The sequence below is a fragment of the Amborella trichopoda genome, chromosome 11, assembly GCF_054954075.1.
Source record: "Amborella trichopoda isolate Santa Cruz 75 chromosome 11, AtrichopodaSantaCruz75HAP2 v2.0, whole genome shotgun sequence".
NCBI lineage: Eukaryota > Viridiplantae > Streptophyta > Magnoliopsida > Amborellales > Amborellaceae > Amborella > Amborella trichopoda.
Genome location: NC_142346.1, coordinates 1,932,184 through 1,946,914, shown reverse-complemented (window position 1 = coordinate 1,946,914; position 14,731 = coordinate 1,932,184). Strand labels below are relative to the sequence as shown.

At 34.4% G+C, this 14,731-nt stretch overlaps 1 protein-coding gene and 1 non-coding gene across 3 annotated transcripts; one reads left to right on the top strand and one right to left on the bottom strand.

Annotated features, from left to right (window-relative positions):
• The first annotated feature begins 9,177 nt into the window (after positions 1-9,177).
• On the top strand, positions 9,178-12,300 carry LOC18441383 (uncharacterized). 2 transcript variants are annotated; one of them, XM_006851501.4, is made up of 4 exons: positions 9,178-9,627; positions 10,598-10,708; positions 11,239-11,319; positions 11,985-12,300. In XM_006851501.4, the coding sequence occupies exons 1-4, from the start codon at positions 9,391-9,393 to the stop codon at positions 12,057-12,059; spliced, it is 504 nt and encodes a 167-aa protein (XP_006851564.1). In that variant the 5' UTR covers positions 9,178-9,390; the 3' UTR covers positions 12,060-12,300. The 2 variants fall into 2 exon arrangements, with proteins under 2 accessions (XP_006851564.1, XP_020527363.1); XM_020671704.2 differs by lacking the exon at positions 11,239-11,319.
• A 64-nt stretch (positions 12,301-12,364) lies between these two features.
• On the bottom strand, positions 12,365-12,467 carry LOC148779669 (U6 spliceosomal RNA). The gene has a single exon (XR_016045131.1). It is a non-coding gene; the product is annotated as a U6 spliceosomal RNA (small nuclear RNA).
• Between the last annotated feature and the right edge of the window lie 2,264 nt (positions 12,468-14,731).

Here is a 14,731-nt window from a genome sequence, read left to right as displayed (position 1 = left end):
ATAGACCCAAATATTTAAAATATATCTCCTAACCCCTGACTAATTTTATCTACTTTTAACTATTGTTTTAATTCTAGCAAATATAAAAAGGACATACTCATTTTTAACCATTCATCTCTTTACATGATATATTCCTCCCAAATTTCTCTCTTTCTCTCTCTTTCTTGAGATTTTCCCATACCTTTTCTCTCCCTCTCTCTATTGTTCTACACTTTCTCTCTCTAGGTTTCTCGCTCTCTCTCTACCCTGTGTTTCTTGAAACCCCTATCTCTCAATTTGGGTTAAAAAAATATTCATAATCTACATACAATTAATCATCTATGCGAATAATATCCAACCAATCAATAGACAAAATCTACAGAAATCAAGCAAATATATAAAGAAAAATAAACCATGGAGAGAGAGAGTGGGAAAATAGAGAGAGAGAGTTTGAGAAAAGTCACGGAGAGAGAGATTTAGGAAAAAATCACGTGAAGTGAGAGAAATGATGGTGTTTAGAAATGATATGCCTATATTATATTTGTTTGGGGCAAACAAATAGGTTTAAAAGAGATAAAATTAGCTTAGAGGTTTAGCAGATACAAGACTTAAAATTTAGATGACTCCATATGTTTTGAAATTTTAGGTCTATTGAGATATAAAATTTTAAAATGGGGAGTATGGAGATATTTTTCCTATTAATTATATGCATACGAGGACCTTAGAAAGCTCTCCGTCTAAATTTTAAGTGCCACATACCCTAATATATAGACTTTGTCCTTTCTCTTCTTGGATTTATTGGTTGCTTTTCCATCAAAACATGAACGAGAAATTCATGAGGTTAAAATGGGCAAATAAGCAGTATGCATGCGTAAGAACTTTCACTAGGATTCCAAGTCATGGTTGGGTTGCTTAAAAATAGTGGAGATAGAGCCATCCTCAATGGATTTTATGAGTTATGCTGAGGATTTCCCATGGAAAAGATCTAAAACATGGAGGCATTCTTCTTTATTTTTATTTATCTTTTTTTTTTTTTTGAAGAATCATAATTACTTCATTATTCAACAAATGGTACCATATCATAATGGCGGAAAAAAAATGTGTCGGCAAATATTTAGAAGGGTGTGGTTTGTATAGGGCCTAGGCCCTAAACAATCAAATTAAGACGCACCTACAGATAATGTTGAAAGATGTTATTTCATTACTATAAATATTTATGATGGCTTAAAAATTTATTTTCATCTCTAATTATAAAATTTAAAGCTTCAAAAATAGTGTAGATCGAACAGATCTAGGAACACTTGAAAATCTTGAAAATTGACGGTCCAAAAAAAGCTTTACAAGATGCACTATTTCCAAGGCTTGAAATCCATTTTTCTCATGTCCATACATCTTAAGGTCGAGATGGTCGACTTAAGGATTTTTGGGCATTAAAAACATCTAGTGAATTTTTGATGTGCGCCTTAATTTGATTGTTTTGGGTCTCATCTTTATATAAAGAGATTGTATATAATAGGTCCATTTATCTTTTGTACACAGAAGTCACAATTACTTATAATCATCCAATGTGAAATCTGATAGCTTGGGTATGTCACAGAAGTCGAGAAAATTTCTTTTGAACTTTAAACTTAGTCAATGAGGTAAATGCAACCACCCTATTTCACATCTAATGGTTAAGATTAATTGTGACCACCTTATACCAAAGATAAATAACTTTATTATATACTTTCCCTTATTTAAAATTTGAAAGATCACCTTTCCACTTTAGTTAATTCATTACTCCAGGTTAATAAAGCATTTGGCCTCCTTTCCTAAACTACCTTCTCACGCCTACGTCCTATTTACTTGAACTGTGTGCCATATAGGATACTCTAGAGAACCATATTATTTTGTTTTGATAGTTCAGAGTAACTATATTCTAATCTCTTCTTTTTTCCCACTATGTTTATGTTTAGGGAAAAGTTTATATAGAGCCGAGGTTTTAAACAATCAAATTTGAACCTACCTCAAAATTTCATTAGAAGATGTTGTTTTGATACCCAAATATCTTCAAATTGATCATCTCGACATCAAGATGCATGGACATGATAAAAAATTGGATTTCAAGTTTTGGAAATAGTGTATTTTGTAACGCAGTTTTGGACTGTTAATTTTCAATTTTTCATAGATCTGTCGTTCTACGCTATTTTTGAAGCTTTAAACTTTATAAATAAATATGAAAATATATTTTAAGGCTATCACAAAGATTTCTAATAGTGATACCACATTTCTCAATACTATTTGAAGGTAGGTTCTAATTTGATTGTTTAGAGCCTAGGCTCTATACACACCGCACCCTTATGTTTATAATCAAAATCTTAGAGAATTTCAGATAAAATTAGCTCTAATTAGTGCTTTTAGCTTAAACAATTAAATTTATCGATGGAAGATATAAGGTCCATTGAAATATGGTTCAAAAACAGCTTCTGATCTTGAATGATCAGCCCTCTATTAGAACCGCCAACAGCACCGGCTTGAAATCGATCAAAACCAAAAGAACATGAAAGGAACTAAAGAAAAATAAAAACAAAAGAACTTGAAATTAACTAAATTAAACTAAAGAAAAGAAAAAAGAACTTACCTAAACCAAAGGTTAGTTGGCCCAGGACACTCAAAATCTGGAGTTGTGGCCTATATCAGGACTACTGGTTGATTTATACCTTTTGCACTTTCTTTTTCTTTAAGAATTTATTGAATTTGGACCCAAAGAAGATTTGGAAGTCGTAGACAGTTTTGGATTGTTAGGTTGCAGGATTTAGATCTCGTAGGATTTCTTCTACGGTTGTTCTAATTGTACGGTACCATTTCTCGACCGTAAGGGAATTTTGGATTTTTTTCTAGAATCTTCTAGGGATTTTATACTACCTAATTTCTAAGGAGTTTTTTTAAGATTTCCTAGTGATTTTCCTAAGGATCTTTTGTCATGTTTTACGTTTTATGAAGGGTTGGAGAGGTTTATATAAGTTTTGGAATTAAAAAATCTTTAGAGAATACTTCTATTAGGCTTAGGAAAAGGTTTCCTAAGCTTATATCTTAGGTTTTGATAGGATTTGAGTGGTCAAAATCCTGTCCAAGATTGCCTCTAGAAAATTCTAGAACCCTTGCCTAAGGAAATGTCAAGTTTTCTAGAATTTTCCGGAACTTTTTGAAAGAAATCGTGAGCAGTGATGTGCTATGTATTACAGCGCCCTCGAAGTCATGATTCAGTTTTACAGTCTAATTTGAGGTTTTCCGAGGAATTAGGATTACTGGATATGATAGACTGGGACTTACTAGACTATAATGGTCATGTGGTTCAGAGTTACAAATTTTTAAAAATTCCCTTAGCCAAAATTTCAAGAGTGTGTCCATATAAAGATGTACAAACATGGAGCTTTTCATATTTTTTTAAGATTTGAACTAACCATCTTTATCTAAAAGGGTCCTCCTTTTCCTTAACTATGATCTAATGCAAGTAATTACAGTAAAATGTAATGCAAGTCCAATAGTTGCCTATGCATAGAATTCAAATCATTAGCACGAACAACTAAGTCAAAATCAGTAAAAAAAGCTTTAAAGGATTATATACCATGACACCATTTATCGTTCACCTTTGTCAAATGTTAAATTGGGTGGCCTAAGGTATGTCTTTTCTTTGTATAAAGTTCGAGAGAATTTTTAATGAGAGTGGTCAATTGAACATCCTTAACCACCTAATTCACATCTGATAGCCAGGAGTAATTGAAGTTTTTTTTGTAACAAAAAACATTTTTTGGGATAGCATGGAAAAGCTAAATATCAAGTTTTAAAATTTATTTGTAGCCAACCGTTTTTTGCTTATAGCATTTCCAATGTGATTGGGAACCGTTGTTATGATTGAAAATAAATAGAAAAATAGAAAATTAAATTGTAGCAAAAAACTAAATATGCCATCTAAAAAAAAATCAATGAAGTGATTAAATCAATAATTTTACGAACAAAGCATCGACTTTTGAAAAGTTCCTAAAAAAATTGCAAAACATTAGCCTAGACTTCCTTTGTTTTGGTTTGAGCAAGCGCATTTTGGTGACCTACTCAAGTCACTCATGACATATGACCTAAATATTCCCATTTGTTTCTGGTTCCAAACCTAAATTATATTTTCTGAATTCTTGTTCTTGATATGGAACCCAGAATGATTAAGCCATTTTGATACTTTGACGCAATTTATGCCACCAGACCTAAAAGATGTATATATTCTTTCTCATTCAGGGTTCTAAATCGGAACATTTTTTTCTTTCTTAAATTAGAAATCATATTCTATATTTAGAACCTAGAACAAGTAGGGTATTTATGTCGTTTGTTTCCAAGAACTTCACTGCTAAACTATAAAAATGCCCTTACTTATTCAGCGTTCCAAACTTAGAATAGTGGCATCACGAGTACCTTCTGGCCAAATAATTGAAGAGGTACCTAATTGAGAAACCCTTTAAAAAGTGAATACTTTGTTGGTAAAACTGTTTATTTAAGCACCTCATTGATTTTTTGAATGGTTTGACCATTTATTGATATGTTTTCTAAGAATTATTGCTATTCTAGTTTTATCTTAAGAAATATTAACTACTTTTGCTTGGTTTAGTGGCAAAGTATAGATCAAGAATTCCGGTTAAGAGGGCTTCAATCAAATCAGCTTTTTTTTAGGATCCAACCAATTTAGTTCTCACAAATTCCATCAGGAAAAAACGAATTTCACTCAAAAGTAAGAATTTCTATCAATTATCAAAACAACAATACTCATCTCACAACATTAGAAAATAATTAAATTTTTTATAAATGTAATAAAAATATAAATATAAAATATTGTTCAAAAACCAACTAAATTATAGTAAATGACTGAAAAATCAGGATAAAAAATTATTTTAACTTACTTAGTAATTAAATAAAAGAGTTAAAGATCATTAAATTTTATGAGATATCTTAAAAAATACTTTTCATGTAAACTACGCCATCTGCAATGCACGTACTATTAGACAATTTTAGCTGTTTGAGAGGATTTTTAATCGATTTTTTGACCTTATCCTTATATTCCACAACATATCAAGCCAAAATTACCTAACCCAACTTCTAAGTTAAATAAAAAGATATCAATGTTAACGGTTCTCATTTAGGCTTGGAATCTCATTTTAGGTATAATGTCTCATCCATGAATTTTGGCATTTGCCATCCTATGTCATTTTCATCCATCATCTATTTTCATGGGCGTTAAGAGGGATAAAATGCTAGTTAGTTTCTTAGTTTTTTTGAGAAATAGTCAGTTTCTTAGTTTCTCTTTTGGGGAGAGAGGGAGAGAGGAACAGGGTATGGATCCAAGATTTAATTCTAAATTCAGATTCGGATTCAAAATTTAGATTGGAATAGTAATTTGGATCGGATCCGGGTACAGGTGGATCCGATATGGATCCGGCCCGATTTTTTAAATTGTATATATTATTATATATAGTTATATATATATATAACATATATAAATTTTTAAACTTTTAGAAGACCTAATCCGGATCTCTTATATTATTTTTAGATCCGCATCGAATCCAAATCCCATGCATAGTTTTTTATAAGGATCCAGATTTTTTTGGATCCAATCGGATATGGATTTGGATTCAAATCCAATGTATACTTTTCGGATCTAGATCCAGATTTGGGTGGACCCGGGCCCGATCCAAAAAATTCTTAGCCCTAGAGAGAGTTCCTCGTCTTCTTCCTCTTCTTGAAGGGTGCTTGAACCATACACCACAGGCAGAGTGTGTGGTAAACTAGCAATGCATTTATTTCCGTAGATCTCATCTCTATCTATGTGAATGGTCCTCATAAAAAAAAAGAAATATATATAATAAAATTACTTATTTTTTATATAATGAAGGCATAATCATGGTTGATCGTTAGATTTGAAATTAGGTAGTTGTGGATGTGCCACTGATTGGATACAAAGTCTTAAATAAATATTCTTGAATGTTGTGGCACATTTCAGTTTGTCAAATTCCACATCTAATTGCTAAGAGTAATTGTGAGTGGTCTTACAGTTTATAACATAAAAAAAAAATATACTTCTTATCAAGAATGACAATCACCGTTTATCATGTAAACTCATATACCATACACATGCGGTGGATTTTTATATGAATAAAATACACACACAACCTCCACCCATATTTGGGACCGGCATGACCAGCTTGGGGCCGGCCAACATAATGTGAGAAACTCTTCCCAATTTCCTCAAAGGAACATGATTCTTGGTTTATCATAGAACCCTCACTAGACATTTAGATTTGTGTTAAAAAAAAAAAAAAAACGTATTCGGTTTAGTTCAATTAGTAGTTCAACCCGTCAAAACTATAAAATACGCAGAGCATTTTTCATAAATTGCATTCAATTTTGATTCTCCTCAAGACCATGGTTCTTTTTGAACGAAACATGTTATGCCCCTAGTCGGTAGCCCAACCAGTCAGAGACGCAGCTTCAATACCGTTTTAATAATATTGTTTTGGACTCTGATATAAATTTTATTTTGTTAATCACCATTCATCAACCTATCATCATGAATATCATCATGATCTTGAATGGGGACCCCATATTTACAAAATAAGAGTTGGTTAGTCCTCTAAAGGGTTTCTTGGTCAAGTGAGAGATATCATGACCAAAAAGGGGAGACACTTGGATCTGGGTTATAAGATATCTTAAGTCTTGAGTAAGGGTGGCAATGGACCCGAGATCCAACCTAGGATCCAAGGGATAAATCCGATCAGTATGGGTCAAAAATTGAACCCAACGGGTTGGATTTGGATTCAAATTTTGAACATGAAGGCTATTCAAGTCCGGATCCGGGTACTGGTCCAGTGAATTCGGGACTGGTGGGGTCCAAGTTCTATATCATTTTTTCAGGTCTGGGTCTTGGTCCAGCCGGACCCAAATTCGACCCAACCCACCCCTGGTCTTAAGTTCAAGTACAGTATGAGGATATACCCCAAGCTTCTAGAACCCATAAATATCTAAGCCATCAGATGTAAAAACTGGATGGTTGGAGTGTCATTTTCGTATTAAGTCTAAAGAAAATTTCCTTTGACTTCAAACATAGCCAATGTTATACTCCTAGCCGCATGATTTCACATCTTATGGTAGTTGTGACCTTTTTGTACACATGAATGCAATCTTATTGCATCCTCATGCTGGATATTGAAAAAATAATAAAAAAGGAAAAAAAAAATTGGTAGGTTGAGGTTTTAGGTGGCCTACCCTTATGGCCGAGCTTGGGCTTTCTCAATAGGCTCGTGTGGATGTTAGGCCCAATTTTGTGGATAAATGTAGACCTTATTGAGTTATTTCTTTCTTTCTTTAGTTGGAGCCTTCGCAATGGATTATCTTGGGTTGGACTTGGGCTTCGGCTTAAGCTTGGGCTCAAGAAAGGCTCAAAGCCAATCCTTAGAAATAGTTAGAGTCTTTTTGTCCTGGTGCGAGCACAGTCTGCATCTTCACAGATATGTCTATTTCACCGTGTCTCTCATCGAGATAGTGTCTAGATCGTTATGTCTTTTATGTAAGTCGGAACTTACCCGACAAAGAATTCGCTGCCTTAGGACCATTATAGTTACGATCGCCATTCATCAGGGCTTTGGTCTTTGATTCCCTTGTCATCAGGTCACCAGCTTCTTTGACCTTTCGGCACTGGATAGGTGTCGGCCATTTTCTTTTTATAATGTTAATGCTATATTTTGTATTCACAAACAAACCAAGGCCTAGGTGCCCAGCCCTGAAACCATGGACATTCATTCTCTCTCTCTATAACAAAAAGTGTAGACCCTGAAATTCGACATCATTTTTTCTCTTTTGGTCGTCTTATTTACCTCATGCACCCCACATTTTATACCACAAGAAGGAATTTGGTGGTGGTTCTCTTTTCCAAAAGCAATTCTACACCCTTGAGGTTCACATACTATTCTAAACCATGGAACCCAAATAGAACAATTCAACAAAAAGAAATAGTTTACACTTTTGAGAGAGAAGAGAGAGCAAAACTTAAGGTGAAGAAGAGAGAGAGCAAAAACTAAGGTAAAGGGGAGAGAGAAAAGCAATAACTAGAGAGAGAGAGAGAGAGAGAGAGAGAGAGGGGTAAAGGTGTGATGTCCAAATTATGGAATGAGTTAGGGTTGCTTTGTCTGGCTGGCTTCGCCCCTACGGCTATCCTGCCCACTCCACTATACACACACCCTTTAAGACTATGACGTCATGCCTAAGCATCCCCACCCCTCTTGTAAAAAAACATATAAAATTACTTTCTATTATCCCAAAACTACCCTCAGTTTCATTTCATAATAACATATATACCCTCACCTTCCTCCTTCCTAAATGCATCCTTAACTCTTTTGGTTATCCAAAATTACCCTTCTTATTTTGTTTAGATTGAGGTTTATAAAAATGCTAATTGGATCGGAACCGGCTGATCTAGATTGAGAACCATAAGACAATTTGGTTGGGACGGGCTGGTTACCCCCATGATATGATTGGTTCTAACCAGTTTTCTGTAGGGATGGCAACAGGTTGGATCGGGTCCAGGTTCGGTCGGACCCGAACCGAGACCCAAAAAAATTATAAATGACTTGGACTCGGACCGGAATTCACAGGACCTGGACCCAAACCTGATTGGACCCTATCAGACGACCCAAAAATTAAAATATCTATGCATTGAACTATATTTAAATACATTTTATATATTGGGACCTGAAGAATATTACAGGACCCAAGCTTAGACTCGACCCAGCCCGATCGTACCTGGACCTTGACCCGGATAGGGTCTAGCCCTCGGGTCTAGGGTTAGGTTTGGGTCCATTGCCACCCCTAGTTTTTCGACAGATTTTGGTTAGAATCGGCCCCAATTTTTATTTCAATTTTTTTATTTTTTCAAGAATTCCGATCACCAATCTGAATCGCCTATCTACTGAATCAGATTGGAATTCAGGATATGCAATCAAGGTCACCGATCTCATTTTTAAAACTGGTTTAGATCTTGCAGGACAATTAAAGCCAAGGTATTATTGGATTTCATAAAAGCATGGGTAGTTTGGTAATTGAGAGAAATCAAGTGCATATGTTTTTGTTTTTGGGTAAGACAAGTGAAATTTTTAATAAAATGTTAGCTCTATTTTATCTCTTGAAGAGGAAGCTCATAACCGCCAGCTTTTGCCATCCTACGTAAGAATTGGAAGATGGTTCTTTAAGGGAATACTTCCTCTATCAAGAAAAAAAACTCCATAATATAAATACACCTCTGAATTATTTGAGAAAACGCATAAAAACAAGAAGAAAAAAAACAGAGAGAGAAAGTAGAAGGAGAGAGAGAAAGAAGAAGAAGAAGTGAGACAGAAGATGCAGAAGCAACAGTCATGGGATCACCAGCAAGTCCTGGCGGTAAGGAACTCGGCGAGCTTTCGAGAAAGCCCGAAGGAAGATAGAGAAGAAGAGGAGGGTGCACGATCGGCTTTGATAGCGTTCCGAGCGAAAGAGGAGCAGATCGAGAGGAAGAAGATAGAGGTTAGGGAGAAGGTCCATGCTCAACTTGGCCGAGTGGAGGAAGAGACCAAGCGCCTTGCAGAGATCCGAGAGGTAACCACCACCACCACCAAATTTCAGTAAGAAATTTTGTTAATAGAAAAGATTTACATCCTGAAGATACACCAATCTTTTACTGTTTGTTCCTGGTTTTCTATTTTTCAATTATGAAATTTTTTCATATTTAACAAGAAAACTTCTAGTATAGGTTCTTAGCAACTTGGATTCTCTTATACTTGAGAATGAAACTATTATGGGGATTGTTGATCTTTATTTATATTGTTTTCAAAATTTACACATTTTGATAAAAAAAGAGGAAAGAAAAAAATATCTTAGCGTAAATTCTTGGCAACTTGATTTAGCTAATTTCCTTTTAGAGTTCTTAATAATGAAACTATGGCTTCTTCCCTATAATACTTATCATCATCGTCAAATCTTTTTTCCAACAAATTGGGGTCGGCTACATGAATCTTGATCCGCTATTCTGCTAATGAGGCCACAACTACTATGTAATACTAAAAAATAAATAAACAACAAAAGCAATGGTTCTTTAGCATATATATAAAAGATATAGTTGTCACTTTTATTAGAGTCTTGAAAAAGAAACTATTGAATGACCAAATGACAAAACTTACTATTTGTCCTAGTGTTATAAGAATTGGGAACTCGTAATAGTTAGAGGGCTTAGTCGAAATTGGTCGGACCTCTAGTTAAACCGGTTGGTTATAAATAATTTTTAAAAATGGTGAAACACATGTAAAAAAAAAATATACTAAAAAATAATCCAATTTTATTTAGCTGGTCCAACTAAAATCATGAGTTAAAGCTTCTAAAATTGATCAAATGTTGAATTTAATCAGTTTTTTATCGAACTGGTTTTTACCCTAGACAGATCGGTTAAGGCACCAATTTTCAGTTTGACAAGTTGGATAGGCCAGTTCGATCTTCTTGAAAGCACTGGCTTTTGCCCTCAAGTTTTGAAGCTTTACGGATTGTATTAAAACTCTCTCTCTCTCTCTAACAGGAACTGGAAGCATTGGCAGATCCCATGAGGAAAGACGTTGCAGGCCTTCGTAAAAGGATTGATGCAGTCAACAAGGAGTTGAAGCCTCTTGGGTATAGCTGCCAAAGAAAGGTGTATACTTCCCTTTTCTTATTTTCTTTACTCTCTCCTTTTCCATTTAACTCTACTTTTTTTTTATGTGTATACACTTATTTTCTCATGCGAAAGAGCTAGTTAGATGAAATATTTCGATATGGAATTTTGATATTCACCGTAGAATAATGAAAAGGAAAAAAAATGATTTTGAATTTCTAAACACCTAGATCTGACTACCCAAAGTTATTTTAAGGTATATTTAGAGTTTGCATTATTATTATTATTATTTTATTTTATTATTAGAGTTTTGCCTGATTGAGTGGACATATTATATGATCCTGAGGGAGCATACAATCTTTTAGCTTAGTTTAATTTCCATGCATGAATGTTGTGTTGCATGCACACGTTATGAAGCATGGTATGTATGTATATGGACACTTATGAGTTATGATCAGGGGTTATGGTTATATGACTTCTATTCTATATGTTCATGGAAGTTCCGTACATGCATGTATTCATAATATACATACATGAAAGCATACTGAGGTATATGTGAAATGCGATAGGAGAGGGAGTATAGGGAAGCCGTGGAGGCTTTCAATGAGAGGAATAAAGAAAAATCCCAACTAATTGCAAAGCTAATGGAGGTAACTGATTTCATTTTTTTCTTTCCTAATTTTGTACATTCTATGATAAAATACATGAAGCAATTCAATTATGAGTTATTTTAGATGGTATCTTCCAAGTAAAGAAAAAGAAAATGGTTTGACAGTGCTGTAGCCCAATTAAAATACGTAAAACCTCGCTTCATAACTCGTCGAAAATTGTAAGTCAAGCATTGGAAAACCTTTATATCCATCATCTCGACTTGAACATTATGTTTGTTAAAAAAAAAAGTAGCGTTTCAAGCTTTAAAAATAGTGTCTATTATAATAAATTATCTAGACTGTCCATTTTTCTTAAAAAATAACTGTCAACAGATTTGCAAGATCTGTACTATTTTTTAGTTTCAAATTTTATTATCAGTGTTGGAAGTTAATTTTAGAGCCATCATTAGAGATTTCCGTCACCGAAAGTACTTTCCAAACGAGGATTTGAGGTGAGGCTTTATTTTATTTTCATAAAGCCTAAGCCTCATAAAAAACCTCATTCGAAAGGAAAATTGGCTTTATCTAAAGAAAAAAAAAAGAAGAACAAAAAGAAAGTGATTCTCCGATGTAGCCTCCTTGCTTGAAGCTTCATTTATTTTATTTAATTTCAGTTTTGTTTTTTTTTGTTTTTTAATTATCATTTGTGATGTGGTGGTTGGCAGCTGGTGAGTGAAAGTGAGAGATTGAGGATGAAAAAGCTGGAGGAGCTGAGCAAACACATTGATTCACTTCACTAACTGACTTGGCATGCAAAGTCCCTCTTAACTTTTTAAATTTCCCTTTTTTTTCTTTTACGTTTTCTTTTTGTCATTTTCATTTATCTTTTATTGTGGTTGTTTACTGTTTGTTAATGGGTTGTTTGGTGTGTGAATACTTTATCCTGTGGGTGCAATGTCTCCTCACTTGTGCTTGACTTGCAAGGAAATCCTTCGTACACATATTGCAAATGACAAAAAGATCCTGTTTATTTTCTCTTCATTTACAATTATGTTTTCTTTCAAGTTTGCCAAATAATCCCATAAGTCTTGATTTTTTTGACAAAAAAAATTTGGACTATTTCTCGATTTGTGCGTGTCATCCTTGCGCAAAGGCCATGCTGATCGTCTCTATATCGTTCCAATTTTATCGGATGTCTCCGAAGGGACCATAAGTCTAGAACTTAGGAGTTGCCATTTTTGTGTTTGGAATTTTAGACCGTTTTCATTCTTGCTCAAGGTGAAAATGCAGGAATTTATATGATGGGAAATGATCAAATTTACACCATGTCTATTTTTTTCGAACTTTAGCTCGTCCTTTTATTGCTTTCAAAATTGATGAACATGTATGTGTTTGTTTACAAAAAAATGGAGTCTATTTGTACTAGACACTACAAAATTAGAACTATACACCGTATCTCAAGTTCGATTCCTATTACTGAACTGTTAGTTTTTTCGGTTTGAAAAATGCTAAAGTGTATTTCAAAACAACTTTGGTTTTATTGTTCTTTTTAAAAAGCTTTGTAGAAAGAGAAAGATGTGGGTTTGAGTCCCACATTGAAGAGGAGAGAGTTTGTTGAGTCATATTTAAGAGTGTGTTTTTCCATGCAATATACTTTTAAGTACAAAAGGGAGAGAAGACACATATGCGAAGCACATGAAATATGTATGTGCGTATGGGCGTAGGCTCAAGGGTGCTTGTTGGGTGAAGCATGGAACCACCACTACACTCAATGGGCCATCTCTCTATCTACTATTTTCTTGTTGGGTGATGCATGGAACCACCACTACACTCGATAGGCCATCTCTCTCTCTACAATTTCTCTTTTTAAGCTCTGGTGCATAGAGCTTAGGAACGAACATTGAACATTGAAAAAGATATCTCTGTTTCATGTATCCCAAGGACAAATTGTCATTCTTATGCACATCAAATAATCCTCGTGAGCTTGAAAACAAGTAGAGTTCGAGATCCTATTTTTTGCAAATCGTATTATTTTTTGTCCCCATTTCATCCAACCAATTTCCAACCTGAACTACCCAAAAAAAAAAGAAAGAAAAGAAAAAGCTGAAAGGGACCCTATTGAATCTGCTTTGGAATTAGTTTCCCTAAAGAAGCATGCGATATCTTCTTTTAGCTTTGTGCTTTCTTTCGAAATCTCATCATAGATTCTCGAGGAGCCATTGGCACTCCAATGGCCCGCATATTCGTGTTTCTCGAAATTCCTTCAATTTCTAGTTTTCGTCCATCCTTTTTTTTGTGATTTTAAACCTACCTTTGTGACAAGACCCACCCTTGCTTCAACTTCATTCGCTGTACAACTTGATAGCAGACCATGATGGTCCCTAAAGATCCCTCCAATTCCAAATAGACTTAGATTTTTTCCAAAGACCTCCCTTCAAAAGGTCAATGTTAAAGTGCCTCTTGTGAGTGGGCTGCACTTCACATTTCCACTATTTTTGTGACATTTCTTAAAATTGGGCAATTTGCACTGAGATCACATCATTACTTTCTAGCCCTTGCCCATGAGATATAATTTTAGATTAACATATTTTCCCATGCCCTTGTGGTGAAGACCAGAACACAAATAATGTATGTCTCTTGGATTATTATAGTGGACCACATTGTAGTAGGTATTCTTGGTTTTTTAGAAAGGACATGGTTTTGGTAGTCAGCCGACTCACGTATTTTTGTACATTAACATTCATCTCTATGATGGATGTCAAAAATTGCCATCTCCTTTAAAAGTTAAACAGACAGTAGAAAAAGAAATTTAAAAGATACTATTTTTATTCTTTTTAAAAAATAATTTCCAAATTCATGATCATCATCACGGTTGACATTAACGATTCTTAATTTTTTTATATCCAAAATCCATTCTTAACATGAATTTTGAAAAGGCCAACACCCATAAATAAATGAATCCGCTGACTCATTGAAAAAAAAAGGCTTAGTCATTCTCGTCTTTTGACGAAGGTAAAACTGGACAGGATAAGAGGCATTATTGAGTCAGATTAGAGTTCAAGATTACGAATAGAAGATTTTCTAGCGGTAAACTAAGTAGAAAATTTAAAATTTTAATGAGGAAAAGTACACAATGAGATCATTTATCTTTGGTACAAGGTAATCACAATTAATTTTGACTATTAGATACGAAATTGGATAGCTGCATTTATTATGTTAACCAAGCTCAAAGTTCAAAATAGATTTCCTCGAATTTTGTGACACACGCGAGCTATAAAATTTCACATCATATACCTAGAGCAAGGACCATCCCAACCATCCAGACCAATACAAAAAGGTACACATACCGCATATGGAAAACAAACGATAAGATCATCCCAAAGACTGAAGGAAAGCATAAGGGTCAACCCATCGCCGTGGTTCATATGCCCAAGGGGGACAACCTATCGCCGTGTTCATATGCACAAGGTTG